Below are 21,407 nucleotides of genomic sequence, written 5' to 3'. Positions count from 1 at the left end.
ATTATGAGCTAGAACATGCTATAACTTTTATATTGTAGTGACAGTTTAACTGCATTTTCTTTACTGAATTATTTAACGTCCCTTCATGAAATAACTGGATTAGATGAACAGATGGTGAGTCACAAAATTGTAATAAATCTGTAAGTTTTATTTCATGTATGGTACAAAAAATGACATTTACACCAGCAAGGTGACTGTTTTTCAACTTGTATAAAAATCCTGACAATGAAGGATAAAGCTTGGAGCATTTGTGCAAATACCATGTTCTTCACTTTCTGCAGAGGTTTGCTTAGTGGTCTACACAGAATCATTAAAAAAAAACCATTGTAACGGTTCAGCATGAAAGGCAGTAAAATACTGAGTTAGTGTTTGGGACAAATGTAAAACCCAATATCGTGACTACAACAATAAACTAACAGTGGGTTTGTAACAATGTTCAGAGGAATAGATTTATATAGGAGCTAAAACTGACCATTTTAAGATGTTTAAAAAAAAACTAGGGCCTGATCAATCTTATGTGCAAGTTAGTACTAAAAATTGGGTTATTTTTCCACAGGAAATACTGAATTGAGGTAATGACATTAAGCATGTGCATGGACAGAATGATTCTTATTGAGACTGAATTGATCAGAGAGGATGACTGCTACACTGTAAGCCATTTAACCGCTATTTAGCTGCATGTAACTATACCAATTTATGCCATAATTACTTTGACTGTGATGGTTTCAGATTTATATAAACACTTTGGTACACAGACACATGACATTACTGTTGACAGGGTTGATGCACATATTCTGTTAGAGTGAAACTCTTCAGATGCAACACCTCGGATCAAGTTTAGGGTAAAATGCAGCTCTTATAGGGAGGAAAACGGCATGTGAAACTATCTGCTTTCAAAGGTTTAGCACAATATTTTGAGAAAAGCGAGTCAAAGCAATCTCAAGGGGGGGAAAAAAAAAAATCAGCATTCAAGGTAATGCGACAGTACTCAGGTTCACACGTTCAGATGACAACTAAAATACAGGGCTGCAGGGTGAGAAGGCCTTACTTAGTTCCTGAGATACGAGGCGTGTTCCTGCGGGGACAGGGCTGGTCCAGAGCTTCCTGAGAGCCAATTTTTCAGTCTAGCTGTGTCTTCGCACTGGGGCAAATCTTCCCGTGGGGTCGGGAACGTACCACTTGTCCCACACATCAGAAAAGGAGGATGTTCTTCCCCAGGGCTTGTAGTGGCCGTTCCAGTGGAGGAGCTTGGCAGCTTTCACAAACTGGGCAGAGTAGCGGTTTCCAGCACCGGTGTTGCCTAAAACGTTGTCAGTCTTTATTTACGGTAGTTACATGTTTGTCTTACATCCAGCTGTATTTACCATCTAAAACTGTTAAATTAAGTATTCTAGTATTATAATTACAGGAACATATCAACCAAACAAGATTATGAGTGTGTCCGTCATAAACTTCTTTACCCTGAAAATGCGTATTCTTTAAAATCAGTAGCATTTTAAGGCACACTAAAATGAACAGATTACATTCATTAGGAATAGTTTCCCAGTTTGGGAAATGCACTTTGTTCAGAAACAGACAACTTTCATTTCTGCCAGTTAAACTTGAAAATACAGCATGCAGGCAGCCATCTTATCACTATAGACCGTAGGCAAAGAGAAATGCTGAATCTTTCCTTTGAAAAAAATGTGTAACAGCTTCTCAAGCAGCCCAAGTCTTGTGAATCTACTCATATACCCAGTATCGCAATGTGTGTCAATATAATGTTGTGAGTAAACTGATGGTACCTTCAAAAAGTCCAGTTTATCTTCAATTTTTTCTTAGGAATTAACCAAAACTTACCAAGGTGTCTCACGTGCCAGAGTGGGTCGATGGCGGAGTGACGTTTGTAAAAAACAATGAGGAGTGGAGGAGTAGTGATGCTCTCTGCTAGTGTTTTACTGTACAGATCCTCCCTGGGGAATGGGAACAAAAATGAGGCTCAATGCAAAAATAACTGGTAGACTTAACAGACTGTCTTCCATCCCTCTATCATTTCACCTGTGTGAGAAACTTACTGTGTGTTGAGCTCCATCCAGTGCTCCAGCTGCTGGGTGATGTTCTGGTTCTTCCACTCAGTCAGGTTGGCGAGAATGACTCCAGGGTTGAAGGAGCACGTGTTGGCCCTCATCCCCAGCTTCTTAATGGCCTCCTTCTTGAAGTCCAGAAAACCTATATAGTTATTCTTTTGAAAAAAAAAAAGCAATATTATTTACTTGAGAATTAAACATTCCTTTACATAAGTGGAAATAGTTAGCTCTTGCAATAGAAACTCGCCTGATTTCCAGCTCCTCTAATGATGCCCTTAGCAGACGCAGAGTCACAGTCATCGGAGAAGGCAGCTGCGTGTCCGGGTTTGAGGCTGGTTTCATAAAGCTCCTGAATGTCGCCTGAGAGTCAGCAGAACACATAAAATGGATTCAATAATTTACTTCCAATCATTTCTCTTCCTCTTACACTGTGTATACTACTGTGAGAGTTCTGACTGATGGAAGACTTCATGGTGGGTTCTTACCCTGTACAATGACATCATCGTCCAAATAGATGGCTTTCTCTGCCTCGGGGATGTATGCAGGCAGATAAAACCTCGCAAAAGTCAACTGAAAAATAGACAAAACTAATTTTGCAAGAGGGGAACACAAATGCATTGAATGAATTCAGTAGCAGGAACACTTATCCTGGACAGGAAATTCAGTCGTCTTACTGGTTTTGCAGCCTCTAGTGTATGAGGATCGTTAGATATCTTCCCACCGAGGAGCTCAGGCTTGAAGATGATTATCTTATGTTTGACATTTTTTAGACTTGTCTTGCTCAGCCACAACCTGTTGGGTAAAATAAAGAAAAAACTTATGTCAGATATTACTAATATTTCAAAAAGTCTACAGTGTTGTGTTACTGCGAAACAGACCTGTATTTAATGCTCAAGACAAAACATGCATGTAGCAAGACAGACTTGCTTCATGGTCTTACTTTAGGTGATCGGCTGTGTCATTCAAGGTCAGTATGGTGAAGACAACATTGGCTTTACTGTTCTGGTAGATGCTGTTCATGGCAGCAACCACAGCACCGAGTCTGTCCTCAGCAGCAGTGATGAGAACAGGGATCTCCTCTCCTTTCCTCACTGACTCTCGCCTGAGGTCCGGAGACAACTCAGACTCAAAGGGAAGAATCAACCCAGCATCTGGTTGAAGACACATTAGAGGTTTACAATACTAATAAAAAAAAACAAGGACCCAAAATATGATAGCTCTCACACTGACCACAGTTTTCAATTAACTTCTAACAGTATAGTAGAGTTCCTAAAATTCAGCAACAGCTTTTGGTTTTAGTGAGAAAAGCAAACCTGGGCTTTCTTTGTGCAAAAAGTCACTGAGGTTGAGGAGGTTTCGTTGAACGATAATCAGGAAGGCAACAGCCAGCAGCACAAGGATGACCAGGTTTACTAAAAGGCACAGAGAACAGCTCATTACAACATGAGATGAGGAACAAAAGGCATCAGTGTCATGTGGGAACTGTGAATACCACACATTTTTGTTGTCAAGTCATGTTACATGTAAATGTCAGCCAGTTTGTGCGCTTCAGTGTTAGTGCATCACTGTAGTTCATTTCTGTTTCTGGCTTTCATTCACAGTATTATGCAGACAAAGTAATGTTATAAAGGTAAATTAGCAGCCGCTTCATTCAGATTAACCCACCTCTTCTTAGTGTCATGGCAGTCGTTTCATCCGTCCTTCCAAAGCGTTTGATGAAAAAAACAAAAACAAAACAAAACAACTATATCTGAAAGTACAAAGTTGACCTAAGTGGAGCCACGGTGGATTAGCTGGCAGCCTAATGAGGACTGAGGTGAACCCGAAAGGCTGCTGCACCTCAGTGACGACCGCATAAACACACGAGTCCGTCTGCAAACTAGCGGCTGTTAACTGTGAGTTACTGCGCTTACATTTATAATAATGTTAGCAAAGTTTTAAGCAGAAACCAGACAGAAGTCTAGTCCACGTTGAAGCCAAACTGCCAACTCAACATCAACAACTTTATCCCATCCGCGAACACAATTGCACGTAGTAGCAGATGACTACAGAGTGCCTGAATGAAATTTTGCACTATCTTGCCATTGTCCGGAAACAAAAAATGCCTTAGCGTTATAATGTAGCATGTACATATGTTTTGATTCTTGGAATTCCGAGGCAAAAAATATATTTCAATAAAATACAGCGGCTAAAATATAGCAGTTTCGCATTTTACGGGCAGTCCTGTCGGCGGCCAAATCTTTCCACAGACACCAAGTTTACCGTAGCACCAGAACCATTGAATCTCTATTCAAGAGTTGTGCGTAATACGAAGGTCTTCAGCCAATCCGTGTCACTTACAAATCTGTGCGCCTGCGCAGTTGGCACTAGAGGGCGTGGCTCCTCGGGTCCTTCTCTATACGAAGACGTATCTTTTTTGAAACCGGAAGCTAATCTCCTTCGATTTGGCCTCGCTGAAACTAAATTCTTTCAGTTTATGCGTGTTTATTTCTCTCGGAAAAATGCTGTCCATATTCAAGTCCATCCCCACGCATATGGTAAGAGATTATTTCACGCGAATCTGTGAAGTTTAGTTCGCCTTCTGTTTCATTCATGCAGTTGTATTTAGCTAAAGCTAACCTGTGTAACGGTAGCGGGTCGATGCTAGGCTCACACAGGTAACAGCTGCTGGCTAACTTTACCCAAAATCATCTAACTACATTTACTTCCTAATTCAGTAAAATCATATGTTAAGTATGCAATCAACCTGAGACATCAGTAGTTAGTAGTTGTTGGCTGGTATTTATACAAATCAATGCCATGTGTATGTGTGTGTATGGATGAATGTATATTTGGAGGTAGTGAAAGTAGCTTCTTGTTATAAACTAAATATTATCTCTAAATTCTTTCTTTTATTATTCAGGGTATATAATCTGCTGTAACATTAGTGCAACTAAATAAGCCGTCAGGCAGCACTTAAGTTTTACTAGCTACTGTTTATGCTAAGATGGAGTTAATATACTCTCCTGACTTGAAATTTCATACGCTCATCTGTATTCATGGATTTTTTTTAATAAATTTTTTTTGTCCTATTGTTTTACAGGATTACAAGGGTCAGAAGCTGGCTGAACAGATTTTCCAAGGAATAATACTCATCTCTGCGGTAACTAACCTTGATGCATGCAAATTAGCAAAACACCTCATTAGATGTATTCTCATGCATGCTAATGGTATACTTTTTTGACTTTTAGAAAAAATGCTAAAATCTCATTTGTATTATTATGGTTAGAAAAGTATTAAAGTGTCACCCAGTAGTGCTCCAAACGTAAATCCTTGACCACTAAGCTAATCCAAACCTTAGTCAAGTGTGTGCGTAATGCTAATGTGAACACACTCCACTGACTGATTTTTGGTCCAATTCCCTACTGTTGATCTTCCCATTGTCATTAATCATAAGGTCTGTGCTTTGTTGTTTCAAGGTGTCTGTTTTGCTGTAGAGATGCTGTTTATTGAAACAACACATTTATTCCCTTGTGTTAATAAGAATAGATAATAATTTGATTAAAAAAATATTACAAATTACAAATGGTGATCACTGTTTCAGCTTATATAATATTGCTTGTAGTTTAGTGACAGCATTTGTATTGTGTTTGCAGGTGATTGGATTTGTGTATGGTCTGATCATTGAACAGTTTGGGTGGACAGTGTACATAGTGCTGGCTGGTTTTGCCGTGTCTTGTGTGGTAAGTTTATGTTATTTATTTAAGATAATTATCTGATTAATCTGTCATTGTACACCTGTCTTTAAACACTTTATTGAGTAGGAGAAACACAACTACTAAAACTTGAGAGATTCTTGTGATTGTGTACCATGTGGACACTTGTTATGGAGAGACCAGAAACATTAGTTTTCTTTCCATCCTTTACTTTAGTTGACGCTTCCTCCGTGGCCAATGTACAGAAAGAATCCACTATCCTGGCAGCCAGTCATACCAGAGAGCAGCGGGGAGCCCAGCCAAAAACCTCAGGAAAGCCTCAAGAAGAAAAAGCACAAGTAATTCTGAACTATCCCCGTCTGGCTGTTAATACATCTTTTTATATGGGAAATTATTTTGAAGTTTGTCACATAATTCACATTTGAAGCATTTAGGAAGAAAACTTTGTTCCAGTGTTTATCAGTTAATAATGAGCCTTGTGTTTCAAATAATAAACATCTGATACGGACTACGTTTTACAAATGGGATGCTTCATTGTATTTACAATTACAGTTTCTGTTTTTGTTTTCTGCAGGTCGAGTTTCAATTTCATCAATTTAATTTGCTTTCTGACACATCAGGGAAATGTTTTATTGTGGCTGTCAATATTGCAGAAAGTAGGTGTAAACAAAAATATGTTTAGGATTTATTACAAATAATTCAAATGTTAATATCTACAATCTAGTTTACATTACTTTGTGTATGAGAAAATACAGTAGAGCAGCAGAACTGGGCTCTTCAAAGATACAGCATAGATGAAACAATTATTCAAAGTCCTGCTTGCATTATAAATAAAGGACTATTTCACTACTCGGGTAGAAAGAAACGGAGTGCTTTAACATAATTCAACTCTTTGCATAGGCATCCTGTAAATTTTATGATGAATGTCACAGTCTGTGTTTATACTGAAATGAGGTTTAAAAAAATACTTTACACATTTACATAGAATAGACTGTACAAGCTTGTGTGAACGGTGACCATTACATGACAAAACCTGCATGCAGTCAGGAGGAAAGTAGCAATGCCAAACAAACACGGTGTTTTGGTCAGGAAACAAATACATATGGCCATTTTTTTCCTCTTTCTCACAAAGACAAACCATCCTGTTTTGCAGCTTCGGTCAAGATGCTTGCCTCTTGTGAGCTAGTTTTTACAAATAGTACCAAGGAAAATGCAAATGCGTAAGCTCCCCAATGTCCAGTGTTCTTTAAACCTTGAAGGCAATGTCCTCAAAGAATTTCAGCTGTCTCACCATCACGGCATAAGTTTGGTACTTCTCATCTCCCATCTGGTCACGAAGGCACAGCTGAAAAGAATGAAGCAGAATAAGATCAGTTTGGAAACAAGGAGCAAGTGATTTTAGCTGCATTCCAAATCGAATACTTTGTTTTATTTTACTATATGCATGTACTACTACTGCCCTTACAAGTACATAGTGTTTCATGCAGTAGGCATCTTCATCTTTTTTCTTATAAATACCGAGGCAGTATTCCTGTCGAGCTATTTAAAATTAGGCAAATCAAAATTATTTAAAAAAAAAAAAGAGAAGTCTACATTTCTCAAATATTTCACCCATTAACTTCTATCTTGATGAGGACCTGATGTGTTTTACTCACTTCTCTTTTAACATCGTCCTCCTCCTCCATGATTTCCAGCACTCTGTCCAGCAGCTTCACTCCCAGGCCTTTTACCACATCTGTTCTCAGGTGTTCGATAGCTCTTCTTATCTTGGCCGGACCAGAAGTGGAGCCTTCTGAAGAGAAACGCTTGTTAAACCAGAGGATGCTTCAGAATGACTGATTATAATAGACTGATGAAGCTCACTAACCTTTGGGTATTTCACCCAGTGACAAGTTCTCTGCTTCCTCTCGAGCCTTCCCGTGAAGCACCAGCGTGTCTCTGTACTTTCTGTTCAGTTTAAATTCTGGCAGTGCTGTGGAGCCAAATCCGCTCTTGTCCGCTTCAGTTACTCCAACGTCCATTCTCAAAGTTTGAGTCATCATGCTGACCAAATCGTTTATGTCGCTCAATTCAGTCTTTCTGTGAGTACCAATAAATCATGAATCGCACAGTATATTCACACAGGTGATGTTAAACAGCAGCGTGCAAACAGTGTCCCAGACTTTTATAGATAGTTGATACATAACAGTTTCAGTCCAGTTAAATAATTCATAGATGTATATGTTCTCACCTTTCCCTGCAGTCTCCCTCTGAACGCTCTGTCGAACTCGTGGATGAGCTGCACTCATCCTCATCAGATCTTTGCTCCAGCAACTTACCCTGCTGTAATACAAAAAACCCAAATGTTGTGACAAACATCTCTTTTAAATTTACTAGAACACTGTCAGATTAACTATAGAACAGGCAAAATCTGCATTAAATAGTTATTATCTGGTGCACCAGTAAGGACAAGAGACAAGATTTTTTCCTGCCGGTAGACATTCACAAAGCGCATCATGCTTTTCATGACTTAATTAAATTAAACTGAATGTCAGAGGCAGTACCTTACTGTTGGACTCTGTGATAGAGTCTGAAACAGTCCGAGTAACTGGGGCATTGCAATGCTCAGTCTTGGTGACGGTGACATCATAAGATGCTCTTCGTACAGCACTAACACCTAGGAAAAGCAGAAAAGTAGTAAAACACCCAAGTACAGCAACAGCTCTTTTCAATTTGCATAGTGCTGTAATCATGTATAGAACATTATTACATCAATATTCTTATTGATATGATTAAATGCCTGGTTGTGTGTATAGGAAAGTGCATTTTCTAGCACTACTGTTTTCACTTTCTTTTCATTGCAGCATCCAGTCCAGCATACTTTAACTTTAGTTATTCAGTTTGTCTTTTTTCTGTTATAGGTCCAATTAAATGTTTAGTTATCTAAGAGGAAAACAGTCAGTACCTGGTTGGTTGGCGCTGTCTTGGGACTGCCTCAGGCGTCGTCTCTCTCTGGCAGACAGAGGACGATCCTGAAAATGAAGTTGGAGCAACATTTTCTGTGTTTGATAAACTGCGTCTGGTAATTTCAGCTAGAATGGAACAATCTACCGCACTCAATAATTAAAATACAAAAAATACATATAGTTTTGTTTCTTATATTTACTGAAATGTTTTTGCAAACACTTTCTTTTTAAAATTATAGAAATTTTTATGGTCTATTATTTTCCAACAAAATCTGTGTCTAGGGCAGAAAGGATATTCAGAAATTCACATGGTTGTACAATAACATGCCAAGTGCAGGGGGGCTTGGTCTCACGTGTGATAGTGGTAAGAATCCATCCTTGCTAGAACTGACTGATGTGGAGGCTGCAGTGATGGCAGCCTTCTTGCTTTCTGTGCTCCTCCTGCTCCTCTTCTTCCCCTCCACAGCTGCACTCTCAAAAGGAGGTAGAGGTAAAGGTCTTGAAGCAGCCACCTTGGACTAACAAAAGATAAAACAAGATGTAGGTATTATTTTAATTACCATAGCTTAGTGCTATGTAAATCCCAGTACTGCAGCAGAAAATGGTTAAAAACGTATAACAACTTTATCTTGGAATGGTTTTTAGTGTCCATTCTTAAATAAAGTAATATTCACTTTGAGAAGAAGTAATTGTAGAGTCAATGAAAGGACAATTAAAAACAAATTCATCTTTTACTTTATCAGAATAATTATAATAACTGAAATATTGCAAAATATGATCCAGTTTCAAAATCTTGACAACCAAACATGATCTCCTGCATCTTAATGTTTACCTTCTCTGGATCCCCATTAGTCCGTCTAGTGTGCTTCCCTCTGTGTTTCTCTGATACAGAAGGTTCTGATGAGAAGTACAGGGGAGTTTGGTGTGGAACAGCCCAATCTGCCTTGCTGGCTGGTAAGACAGGTTCCCTCTGAACAGGCTCCTAAACAGACACAGTTACACTTTTTCCACTGTGGCAGAAATGTTCCTTCAATACAAAGCAAAAGCTTCCTGCACTATGTGCCAGTGGATGTTACCTGTATGAACTCTTGCTTGTTAACGAGAAGTAACAGTTAGTTACAAAATAAGTATAAGAAATTTCATGCTTACTGGTATTGGAGGGAACGGCTCTAACAGCTTTTCAGTTGATTCCAGGTTGTTCTATAAAGATACAAATGAGCTTGTAAGAAATATAAAAGGGATACCTCATGAGAAAACAAAAACAGTTTTGCTCTGTGGACACTTACTTGGATACTTAAAGTATGAAGGTGTTTTGCTGGAGCTTGCTTGAAAAGGGTCACCGTGTCATTTTTATCGTCCATATTCGCTTCCACAGTCTCTTCAGTTTTTTGTAGAATTGGGTTCTGTGAATCAGCCTCTTTAAGCAGCTCCATGGTGTCATCCTTATCGTCCACATCGGACACCTGTTTCCCCTCAAAGACAGAAAATGTTTCCCCAGGGTTTGATGGTCCCTGTGGTTGAATGTCTAACAGTCCATTGGACGCCGTCTTTTCATCCCCTCCCCTACTGCAAACACCTGATACAGACTTCAGAGGGGGCTTAACAGGGGAAGGAGGGGGAGAAGGATCTGGTTTCCCTCTCACCCTGCTGTCTTTGTACACACAGTGAGTCGCAGGTTCATTAGGTGCTCGGTGATGAGACACAACAGACTTGGGCCCCTGCACCTGTTTCTTCAGCAGGCCATCATCCTGCTGCAATTGGATATCAATATTAATGTTGCTCACAGTTGCCAGGGATGCTTTGAGAACATCCGGTGAAGATGGTTTGGGGGGTGGAGTGCAGTCTGTCGAACCATTCCGGCCTTTTTGCTGTTGTGATTTGTCTTCTTTCTGAGGATAAAGACAAAAGACAGAAAATAAAATAATGACATTCACAGAAAATTACCTTCCTGAAATAACAATGCTTGCATAAACACAATGCAGTAAACTGAGTAATCTGCTTGGCTAATTTTAACATATTATGACCAGAACAAATTTACACATAACTACTGAAAATAAAATAATCAAACTCATTCAGAATTAATCATGACAATTAGGAAAACCTGGATGCAATGTCATGTATGTTGTGGATCGAAAGATACCGCTGCTAAATATGAAACAACATACACTTTTGCAATAAGTATGTCAAAATAAAAGTTTCTAAAAACTTCAGCTTAACATTATTAAAGTGAAAAAACATAAACATCACTAGGAAGTGTTCTTTTTTTTAACCAGTACTGACAACTGCTTACTCTGACCATAGTCAGTCAGTTAATTAAACGACCTAATCAGTTTCATCAATCTTACAAAAATCAATACTAGTTACCCCTTCGGTGCTGTATTTATGAAGCAGCGCAGACAACTGTTGCTGTAAAATTAATCACACTTAACACTCACTATTCCAATACAATCCGTGACAATCGTGTCCAAGTGGAAAACAAATATATAAGAAATTGGCTTTCATACAGTAAGAGTTAGGAGAGTGTTTTTTTTTCAACAACAAGCACAAATAAGTTGGCAAAATAAAACAGTATAAGAAAGGACAAGCTGGCTACAATTCAAATGAAGTTCTTTCTCACACTGAAGACCTTTTGATGACTTCAACACAAAAAGACCTGAATGCTACTATTACTTTAACATTAAATGATAAATCCTAAGATACATTTCAGCCTGCCTTGGTTTCAGCAGTAACTCACCCGTTTTCCTCTGGCAAGAGGTTCAGGCTGGGGACTTGGAGGCTGCCTCTCAGGTTTCACAGATGCACTGTTGGTCCTACAATCACCGCTGCCACCCGCAGGTTTCTTTCTTGACTTGGCAGTTTTTCTGTAGTAAGGACCAAAACAAGCATAATCATCTAACAGAAGACTGATCATTGTAATAAATGCAAGTAGCTCACGGTGGCTAGAAGCAGTACAAGGGAGGTGCAAATTTACATCTGATTGTAGAAAATTGTTCTAGTTGAAATACAGAGAAAGAAAATGACAGCAAAACATACATTTTGTAATTTTGCGTAAACATTCAGTATAAATTTGAATTAGGACCACGGCAATTAGCTCTCAGTGGCACCTACTCTTTAGTTGCTTCAAGGAACATGGCAATTTGTCGTTTTATGTAGGGCTGCCGCAGGATGAATTTGACATCAGGTCTCTCTTCAGGTCTCTTACACAGCATGCTTTTGATCAGATCTCCGAGCTGGGGATCATACCGACTGGGCATCTGTGGCAGCTGATGAGAAGACCAAAGGAAAATGTTATAAACCACTGTGAAAATCCTTTTTCAAAATAATATTTGTGGATGATCAGGGTTCCGAACAACAGCACATTGTCTTATCAGGACAAGCAGTAAATTCAACAACCCCACAAAGTTGGCTAAAGTCACCATTGAGTCAGATGCCTAGCTGCACTCAGTAAATACCGAGATATGCTCGGAAAAAGTACAGTTTTCTGTATAAAAAAAGGATTGTCTAAGTAATTGAAGTTAATACTTAACCTACACTTGGTACCCAACACAACAAACATGCAAAATATAAAACCCACCTTTCCCTCTACGATGCGATACACCAGTGAGTTCATGTCCTTGGCATTGAAGGCATGTTTCAGTGTGGACATCTCATATACGCAGCAACCCAGGGCCCATACATCAGACTACAGACAGAATGCATATAATTGTAAAGCAGTAACACTTAACATGTACAAATAATAAGTACTACAAAGACTCAGAATGCATCATAACGCTACAGCTTCAGAGAGTGTGGAAGTGTTGTTCTAAGCAGCACTTTAGAGGAAGTGAACATGTGCACTGTATTTAATGATTCCTGTGAGATTAGACTTCAATAGTTATGTCTGTTTGGATTCAGTATTTGAATGCGTGCAGGATAACGTGAGAAATAAAGTAATTTTCTGTATTCTTTTATTGAAGTATGTCAGGTAATGAGGTTTACATAAGATTAAATCATTTGCAAATTACTATGGTGCTTGTTAACTTTTGATTTTCTGTGGTCTGTATCATTTATGGAAAAGACTGTGCAAATTGCCAGTTTTCCAGATTTCCAAAGTATTTATTTCTCTGACAAGATGCATACCTCCTGCTGACTGAGCTAGTAACTACAAGTAGTGGCTATATTCCCTGCACTTTTCCATTTGCTAGTAGCTAGACATTTGGTATTTATGGTTAGATGCGTTGTCCTGCTTTTTGTAGGAAAACACATGATAGTTATTTCCTTCTATTGTCAGTTTGGCATGCCAAATGTGTAGTGTATTTAAGCTTTCCTGCTAGAATTAAACAGCAAACAAGTAGCTACTAAAGACTGTGTCTTTGTATTGTTTGAGGAACCACTCCTTTGAGTTCTATTAAGCATGTTCTAAGTGACAAACTGAGATGAATGTCTATCACAGAACAATTCTTTCTCCTGCTTTGATAAATTCAAGGACAATCAGTCAGTGATCTTCCTGGCCTTCCTAAAAAGCAGTCAACCAGTATACCTTGTAGTTATATGGTTTATTAGAGAAGAGCTCCGGACTCATGTAGTAAGGCGTCCCTATGAGTGTGCTGGCCATATCATTCTGGTTCTCCAATACTCGTGCAATGCCAAGGTCCCCAACTTTAATGATGTTGGTTTTCGTCAGAAAGATATTCTGTGTTTTAAGGTCCCGATGAAGAATGTTCCTCTCATGCAGATACTGAAATGCAAAGATCCTTTCAGTGATGTCATGTCTCATCTCATGAAAAGATAAAAATCAGCTTGATTAAAAATGTCATTTTGCTTTTTCTATTACAACATACTGTACCTGGAGTGCCATGGCAATCTGGACAAACCACTCCACGACCTGCCTTTCGGGTAACAGTTCCCCTTTTTGTTGTTTGAGCCTGTGGTAGAGGTCACCACCTTCACAGAAACCCATCACAATATACAGCTGACAGTCATCTCCTTCCCAAGACTCCCTGTAAGTCACAATGTTGGGGTGTCGCAGCTGGGAGAGAAGCTGCGCCTCCTGCTCTGCAGAGCGACGCTCCCGCTTGGAAGAGGTGGTTAAATTCAACTTCTTTATAACATACTGGAAAAAGACAAAGAAGAACATGCATAAGCTAATGTTAGGCTGAACCATTGAGTATTTGCCTGTCATAACCAGTGAGTAAATGATCCATATATGCATGAAATATATTCATTATAAGAATATGATTAAACTATTTTATTCAGTTGCAATGACATGGACTTGAATGTGTAATTTTACATATTTACTTCTTTAACAAAAGGAATGCAGGCTGACTGTTGTGAGGCAGGGATTCACTAGTTTTATCAACGTTCTTTTACAAGATGGAGGAGCACAACTAATGGCATGAAAAGCTGTTACAGGACCAATTATTTTTGGTTTTGTGGATTCATTTACGCACATAAAAATGTGGAGGATGAGAATGTCTGATATGATGGTCAGTAAATTATGAATGTATTGTGACACACAGTTAGTAGAACTATTTGACAGAAACCCTAATGCTCTCTCAGTGTACTTAAGGACCAATTAGGGGTTAGCTACTGCTAAGAAATGATGGCGTTTATCACCTGTCAAACTAACTGTATTGTTCCTGTGCTCAACAAAAAAAATCATACTAACATAAAACTAACGTCACTATATAGTCTTGCTCACAGACATGTAAACATGATTTATTTCACTCGAAACATCTCAACACAACGTAGGCTAGAACAGCGTAGTCAAGTCGGTGAGGTTTAAGCTAACTTTACGCTAGCTGTAATCAGCAGCATTTAGGGGCTCTACCAAAACATTTAAAATAAGGCTGGAACGGTTGAGTATTTTAAAAGCAGTGTGCTGTATTGAAATGTTCTCACACTTTTCGCTTCTCACCTGTTTTCGGTCTGTTTTGTGTTTCACCAAGTTCACTTCCCCATAGCTCCCTTTCCCAACGACCCTGATAAAAACATAATTATTCATCATCCTTCAAAACGCTTCATAACGCGGCCTGGCGAGTTAAAAACGTTACACGAAACTCCCAACAAGAGTACTGGTGGTATTTCGTCCCATAGTACAGCAGTAAAAATGAAATACAGGTAAGAAATCTGTTTGTTAAAACTTAGCGCTAGCTCAGTGCCAGCGATGAGATTTTGAAAACGCAGGAAATCAGCAGCAGCCGAGAGTTTTTTGTCACTAGGCAACCGGCAGCTCAGCGCTGACGATAAACACAAGAGCCTCCTGGACCCAAACACTGCAGCGTTCACAGTACAGCGACACCCAGCGGCTGGAGGCAGAGAGGAGCAACTGCACCACAGTGTATTTATGTGTGTGTGCGTGTGTGTGTTAACAGTAAGCTAAAAGCTAAAGATGTGAACCTCAAGCTCTCCCACAAGGAGACAGCCTCCCAGTTTTAGAGGTCAGTGAGAATTTAACTGACATTAAATAGTCATGTACAAATAGTCACTGAAGTCAAACTTTGTGTAATCCTGCCCCTTCACTCCATGCTGCTACCAGGTGACCCATTCACGATGAGCAGCTGCTTCACCAGTCCACCAGATTTATTTACTTTCCAGAGCTTCGTCTGCTTACTCTAAAGTGCCACCAACCAGCCACCAGCAGAGCACATCAAATGATCTACTGTTTGCTGTAAGAGTGAACGCAAAAGTATATACGCACTCTCAGGATCTTGAGACCCGAAGACCCAGTGGATTACTTTAGTTTTGAAAGGCAACGTCACCACATCAATGAGAAAATCCTTAGTGTTAGTGCATTGTGCAGATAATGTGGTTACCATTGGCGTTAATTGTATACCCACAAGTCAGACCTCTGTGAGAAGTGTAAACTAGAGGGGTATTCAGAGATGGTGGAAACCTTAAGATCGATTTGAAACCACAAACAAGGATTGTGTGGTTTACTGTGTTTTCATCTTGTCTGTTGCAAGTGTTTACATCTGTTTGGTTCTTAATGCTCCCTGAGTCGAGCAAGGACATGTTTGTCATTCCAACTTTTTCTCTGGGTGATCTTCTAACATGCAAATATAATTTTATTCACAGCAACCTTTGTTTATTCTTATTTTCTCTCACATTAATAATTGGAGTTTAACTGGAGTTTGTCCCAGCTGACTTAAGGCAAAGGCAGGAGACACCCTGGACAGGTCGCCAGTCTATCACAGGGCTACATATAGAGACAAACAATCACTCTCACATTCACACCTATGGACAATTTAGAATCGCCAATTAACCTCAGCATATTTTTGGACTGTGGGAGGAAGCTGGAGTACCTGGAGAAAACCTGCACAGAGAGACCATGCAAACTCCAAACAGAAAGATCCTAGGCTCAGGCTGGGACGCAAACTGGAGATCTTCTAGCTGTGTGGCGACAATGCTAACCACCAACCCACTGTGCAGCACATAAATAATCTAGTGATGGTATTTTAAATAATACCTTAGCCACAGGTATCAAACTAGTACTTTTATTTTAATGCTTTAACTACAATCTGCTGTGATTACTTTCCTAAATAACATTTTTTTTGCAGCACTTTTACTTGTCATGGAGTACTATTACATTGCTACATTGGTGTTTTTACTTCACTGAAGGACTTGAATACTTATTCCACGACTGGATGCATCCTTCATTTGTTACAATTATGACTTTCACTGGTTCTGTAATGAGATGTCATGGAAATTAAGCAAACCACTGCCTAAGCTACTTAGTGCCAGTGAAGAGAAATTGCTTCATATCGTCATAAGGGTCTGACATCTAAACTAAAAATAAATTTCAAGAAAATGAAAGCAATTTACGGATGAATCATCCTTTTGTGAAGATGCAAGGTTGAACAGCATCAGCTCATGAAGACTTCAGCAGCCTTGGAAAGAATGCAATGTTAAATAGACAGAATATCTATCACAGAAGAAGACGACCCTTTTAGAACACCCTTGGAAAACATAAAAGTGCACCTGCATTGTTGCGCAACACCCACGGTTGTCCTAGCACCCTCAGTTCAATTCCAGATGGATTCTTTCAACCTGAACATGACCTTGGCTCTGCATGTTTATCTATCGTCATATAATCCACTAGATGGAGCACCAGACCACCGCAAGCTCACACTGCACAAATCAGACAGAGAGATCATTTGTATGGGCTTCTTTTGAAATAACTTCACATTTGAATTTGGTTTTGTTCAGTTATAAAACAATACGCAAAAGAAGTACTCACTTTTCCTGATGTAGTCTAGATGAATAAAAGCTGAAATAAACCATTAACTGAAGAGTTAAGTGTCATTCACCAGATAAACCATCAACTGATCCTTGTGTGGAAATTCACAAGCTAACCAGCAGTCGATGCATTTATTTGTTACCTTTACCAGCTAAATAAAGATATACACATTAATGAATAAATACATTTAACATACCTATATCACTGAAATGCATCATTCTGCATCATGCGTTACTGTTCAGCATGATGAGTATAGGTTTTATGCATTATGTTAGGGGTGTGGGGTCCTCCTCCATCAACGTTCAAGCATGTACCACTTTATTTTCTACATTCTGGTGAATTTTTATGCAAAGTGCAATTTGCAGATGCAATTTATGCACTTGTTTATGGTAGAAATTTATTTACATAGAGATAAACACACAGTGACAATTCAAAATTTTAATGCACTACAATACAAGAAGGCTCTCAGGCATTTTGCATTGCTTCCAAATATTAATTCTCCTGTCGATCAACTTTTCTCACGAAATATTATCCTTGCTGAACCTTAACATTAGCCTAACCTCAACTTTAGACAGGATTCTTCTGTCCTCTTTTGGGCCTTATGTTTAGGGGTGTTCTAAACAAAAGACACATGTTTTAAATGCTGAGTAGAATATATCCACTGCTGTCCCCCTCACAGCCCCTCAATACCTTCATCTATGCTGTTTCATGCCTTCAGTTATTTTTGATGCTAATGATTTTCTTCTTTAACCTAAGTATGATTTTGAATGCATGACTTTACCTTGTTATTGTGCGTTACACTCAGTTGTGGTATTGCTACTGTATATGTAAAACATCTCATTTATTTCATGGATAGGATAGAAACACTTAAAGTAAACAAATGAATGATCCCAAGAAGTGTACTTGCCGCTACAGGCCGATAGGCTGAAGAAACCCTCTTAGGACCGAACACAATTTGGTCACTTCCGTCCAACTAAGATCTGTTGAATTTGATCTGTTAAAATGATCATGTGGTCCAGTAGTAACCTACACCTGCAAATCTGTCACCACTTCCCTGTGACTGCTTCCTATATACTACATCTGTGACAACTGCTATCAGCAACATGTTAACTAGCAGCAGCTTAGTGTACATGTGTAGATTTCAGGGAGTTCAAACAGAAAACGTCCCATCTGTATGTAGAACACATGTATTGCATTTGTACTCCCCAATAAAAATGTGACAGAAGCTGGACTTTTATTTTGGAAAACTGCTTTTACCTTATGTTACTCACAGACCATCCTACATCTGTGATAGCTACAGTCTGGTACAAACATCTTTGCTCTTGAGCTTAATGTCATTGTACACTGTCCTGATGAATGAAATGAATGAAAATGAAATGAAATAGTGGCAAGTCTGTTTTCTTCAGCATATCAAAAACAGATACGTATATGTTCTGAATGCGCAGAGAGGTTTGAACAGAAGTAAAAAAAATCTTTAAGAACGTGAGCCCTTACACTCGAGAGGGTTTATAAGCAGAAATACAAATGCAGCAAGCAAATTGTCTTCTTTCTGACTTTGAGAAAAAAAGTTTAAAATGTAATTTATGCTTTTTTGATTTGAAAACTATTCAGTTTAAATACATTTTGCAGAACAATGTTTCACTTGTTACCTGGTGACAAATTCTGGACATTGTGATAATCTCACAGTCTGGTCAGGCGTTACTTTAGAGGACAATAAATGACCAATGACGACAAAAGACTACTTTAAAATGCAGTTTTATTTAAATGATACAGATGGCAAGAGAGACATTAGAACAGGCTGTTGGACTGCTGGATCTATTGGGGCCAAAGTCAGGCACTTGGATGCCCACAATTCAACAAATTGTCGACTAAGAAACTGCTTCAGACAGACAATCTGCCACATGAATGCAGACCACATGTCACCACCTGAGCCCAGAGTCATAACGTCCGGCCCTTCCATCTGTGAAATGGTTTGCGATCTGCAAAGACTGCCGATGAAGTTGTTGGTATATCTGCTCAATCTGTGAGAAATTGCTTGAGGCAGAGGCTTCCTCGCCCACACCAAGGCCTTGATTTAACAGCAGAATTATGTTGTAATCGGCTCCAGTGGGCAACCACTCAAGTTTATGGAGATGGAGGGTGGCCCGGTTCACTGATGAATCTCACACATCAGTGATGCATAGAGTTAATAAGGTTGTCACTGCTGCTTGATGAATGTTGTCCCACTCTCTCTGAAGGGCTTGGCAAAGTTGGTGGATGCTTTCTGGCACAGGATCGTGTTGTTGGGTACATCTGTCCAAAGCATCATGTGGCAGATGAATGAAACAAGCAGGCGATTTCTTAAATGATGAATTGTGGAGTTGTGGACATTCAAGTATCTAGCTATGGCTTTACCTGATGTACCAGCAGCTCATTCTTGTCTTTGTCTTGCAGCATAGTGTCATTTGAATTTTGCATATTAAGGATGCCGTTTATGGTCACTGTTTTAAGAAATGTCTGTGTTCTAGTCACACTATCTGATCTCTGCTCATTCAAGACATACCTGACTAGGCTGTCTCAACTCAGTGACTGAGAATTTGGCACTAGTTGAACAGTTCAAAAACATTTGTGCAGTACTGGCTAAATATAGTCCTTGACAATAATAGAAATGAGATTCCAGGAAAGAAGATTGCTTGCATATTGTCTTGTTTTTCTGTTTTTGTTCATCATATCTGAAAGCAATGCTGAATGCCTGAAAGCCTGTTAGAAAAAACTGTGATAATCTGGCAGCAAAGGTGCCAGAAAAAACTATGCTGAAAACTACTGAAGACTATCATATTCAAAAAAAAAAAGTGAAAACTGTTAAAATAATGGCCACTATCAGTAAAACAATGATATTTTAGCTCAGTTAAATTAATGATTTACTTAAAAGTGTGCAGTTTTATGGTCACACATTGTACAAGAACAAATTGTTTAGTTTTTACGGTCAAAATGTAAATGAATGCAGTTTTCCATGTAAAAATAGTGTAATGTTACAATCAAGCCTTCTAAAATAACTATTTCCTATTTACTTACGATTGACTTTTTTGTGATTTTACTGGTTGTTATCTGTATTTTACCAAGACAGTAACAATCTGACAGCAAATGTACCAGAAAAAAAAACATACGTTAAGACTGTACGTTCAAGAACTGTGGAAATAATGGCAAATACCTGTAAAGCAATTATATTCTTAGTTAATTTAAATACAGTAAAGCAGTGTAATTTTGTGGTCACACATTCCAAAACAAGAAATTGCAATTTGTAAAGATAATTTTGAAGAGATTTTTTATGTACAGTTTTGACCTGTTGTTTTCATACTAAAATGGAAATTAATATTTTTTTTTCTATGATTAAACTAGATATTATCTGCAATTAACATCACGGTGAAAATCTGTAATACAACAGTTAAAAAATGTTTAGCATTTTCGAAATGCAGTGAACATAGTGTCATTTTGCAGTCAAACTTTACAAAAGAACAAATTGTTGTTTGTAAAAATACATATTTTGTAGACATTATTTGGAATTTTACTGGGATTTTTTTTTGTTTGTGTGTTTTTTAGGGTTAACAAGTACATTAATGTCTTTTTCTGTGATTTTACTGTTTTTTCTCTGTAATGTGATCAAACAGGGACAATCTATAAAATATTTATAATTTTTAAACAGTTCATATATTTTATTTTGAGCAAACTTAAATACAGTTTCAAAAAGGTGCAATTTTACAGTCAAACCGATAAAGGAACAAATTAGTATTTACAACAATACATGTTTTGTGGGCATTATTTACAGGTGTGGTGTGTTTTTTATGGTTAAAATGTGTAAATTCATGTGGTTTTTTTTAAAGTAATTGTCTGTAATTTAACCAAAAAAAATTGAAATCTGTAAAGTGTTTATCATGTTTAATTTTTTAAACAGCTCCTATGTTTTACTTTGTGCAAAATTAAATACAGTAAAAAGAAAAGAAAAGTGTAATTTTACATTCAACCCTTATGACAGTACAAATTGCTATTTGTAAAAACACAGATTTTGTAAACACTTTATCCACAGTTTTGGTGTGTTAATTTTTTAGGGATAATATGTTATTATGTACTTTTCCTGTAACTTTGCTGGTAATTATCTTTAATTTAGCCAAGCAAGGAAAATTTGCAAAATTATTTTAAAAATCACAGTTGAAAAGCTGTTTAATAACGATTGTTTTAGAAAACAATGTATTTCATTATATTTTGAATTCTCACTTGGTGCCTGTATTCTGTTTTCTTTTACATAAACAAAGACACTTTTACCATAAGTTGATACAAAAAAGGACCAAACTGGAGCATAAAAATACACCAGAACTGAGTGTTTGATGAGACTCACCATCACCTCTACCTCCACTGCTAAGGTGAAACCCATGAGGCTGTGTGAGTGTTCAGCAGGGTGATTTATCACAGGCACAGTGAGTGAAACAGTACACTCATCTGACACTAC

The 21,407-nt window shown here is 38.3% G+C and overlaps 3 protein-coding genes across 4 annotated transcripts; 1 reads left to right on the top strand and 2 right to left on the bottom strand.

Annotated features, from left to right (window-relative positions):
* Nucleotides 1-127: 127 nt before the first annotated feature.
* Nucleotides 128-4,315, bottom strand: glt8d1 (glycosyltransferase 8 domain containing 1). Its single transcript, XM_022221904.2, has 9 exons — nt 3,732-4,315; nt 3,380-3,478; nt 3,007-3,217; nt 2,741-2,858; nt 2,552-2,636; nt 2,314-2,426; nt 2,055-2,221; nt 1,840-1,952; nt 128-1,300 (listed from the first exon to the last, which is right to left on the bottom strand). Exons 1-9 carry the CDS (start codon nt 3,745-3,747, stop codon nt 1,125-1,127), a joined length of 1,098 nt encoding a protein of 365 aa, XP_022077596.1. The 5' UTR covers nt 3,748-4,315; the 3' UTR covers nt 128-1,124.
* Nucleotides 4,316-4,434: 119 nt separating this feature from the next.
* Nucleotides 4,435-6,269, top strand: spcs1 (signal peptidase complex subunit 1). The gene is made up of 4 exons (XM_022221905.2): nt 4,435-4,603; nt 5,149-5,208; nt 5,702-5,788; nt 5,978-6,269. Exons 1-4 carry the CDS (start codon nt 4,568-4,570, stop codon nt 6,101-6,103), a joined length of 309 nt encoding a protein of 102 aa, XP_022077597.1. The 5' UTR covers nt 4,435-4,567; the 3' UTR covers nt 6,104-6,269.
* Nucleotides 6,270-6,434: 165 nt separating this feature from the next.
* Nucleotides 6,435-14,915, bottom strand: nek4 (NIMA-related kinase 4). 2 transcript variants are annotated; one of them, XM_022221901.2, is made up of 16 exons: nt 14,603-14,915; nt 13,532-13,798; nt 13,226-13,423; nt 12,281-12,388; nt 11,815-11,969; nt 11,441-11,567; nt 9,993-10,595; nt 9,856-9,906; nt 9,539-9,688; nt 9,060-9,224; nt 8,706-8,772; nt 8,305-8,417; nt 7,992-8,083; nt 7,629-7,840; nt 7,417-7,550; nt 6,435-7,106 (listed from the first exon to the last, which is right to left on the bottom strand). In XM_022221901.2, the coding sequence occupies exons 1-16, from the start codon at nt 14,690-14,692 to the stop codon at nt 7,008-7,010; spliced, it is 2,631 nt and encodes an 876-aa protein (XP_022077593.2). In that variant the 5' UTR covers nt 14,693-14,915; the 3' UTR covers nt 6,435-7,007. The 2 variants fall into 2 exon arrangements, with proteins under 2 accessions (XP_022077593.2, XP_022077592.2); XM_022221900.2 differs by having other exon boundaries at nt 7,417-7,553; nt 14,603-14,914.
* Nucleotides 14,916-21,407: the final 6,492 nt, after the last annotated feature.

Source organism: Acanthochromis polyacanthus, chromosome 5, assembly GCF_021347895.1.
Source record: "Acanthochromis polyacanthus isolate Apoly-LR-REF ecotype Palm Island chromosome 5, KAUST_Apoly_ChrSc, whole genome shotgun sequence".
NCBI lineage: Eukaryota > Metazoa > Chordata > Actinopteri > Pomacentridae > Acanthochromis > Acanthochromis polyacanthus.
This window is presented reverse-complemented; position numbering and strand designations above follow the sequence as displayed.

Excerpts from the sequence above, each read along its gene's own strand:
- spcs1 (XM_022221905.2), top strand. The coding sequence starts at position 4,568 with ATGCTGTCCATATTCAAGTCCATCCCCACGCATATG. Across the intron at positions 5,209-5,701 it reads GAATAATACTCATCTCTGCG|GTGATTGGATTTGTGTATGG; the intron begins GTAACTAACCTT and ends TTGTGTTTGCAG. Across the intron at positions 5,789-5,977 it reads GTTTTGCCGTGTCTTGTGTG|TTGACGCTTCCTCCGTGGCC; the intron begins GTAAGTTTATGT and ends CCTTTACTTTAG.
- nek4 (XM_022221900.2), bottom strand. The coding sequence starts at position 14,692 with ATGATGAATAATTATGTTTTTATCAGGGTCGTTGGGAAAGGGAGCTAT. Across the intron at positions 11,568-11,814 it reads TTCCTTGAAGCAACTAAAGA|AAAAACTGCCAAGTCAAGAA; the intron begins GTAGGTGCCACT and ends TCCTTACTACAG. Across the intron at positions 9,689-9,855 it reads AGCCGTTCCCTCCAATACCA|GAGCCTGTTCAGAGGGAACC; the intron begins GTAAGCATGAAA and ends GTGTCTGTTTAG.
- glt8d1 (XM_022221904.2), bottom strand. Across the intron at positions 2,427-2,551 it reads CGATGATGTCATTGTACAGG|GCGACATTCAGGAGCTTTAT; the intron begins GTAAGAACCCAC and ends GCTGACTCTCAG. Across the intron at positions 2,222-2,313 it reads TTAGAGGAGCTGGAAATCAG|AATAACTATATAGGTTTTCT; the intron begins GCGAGTTTCTAT and ends TTTTTTCAAAAG.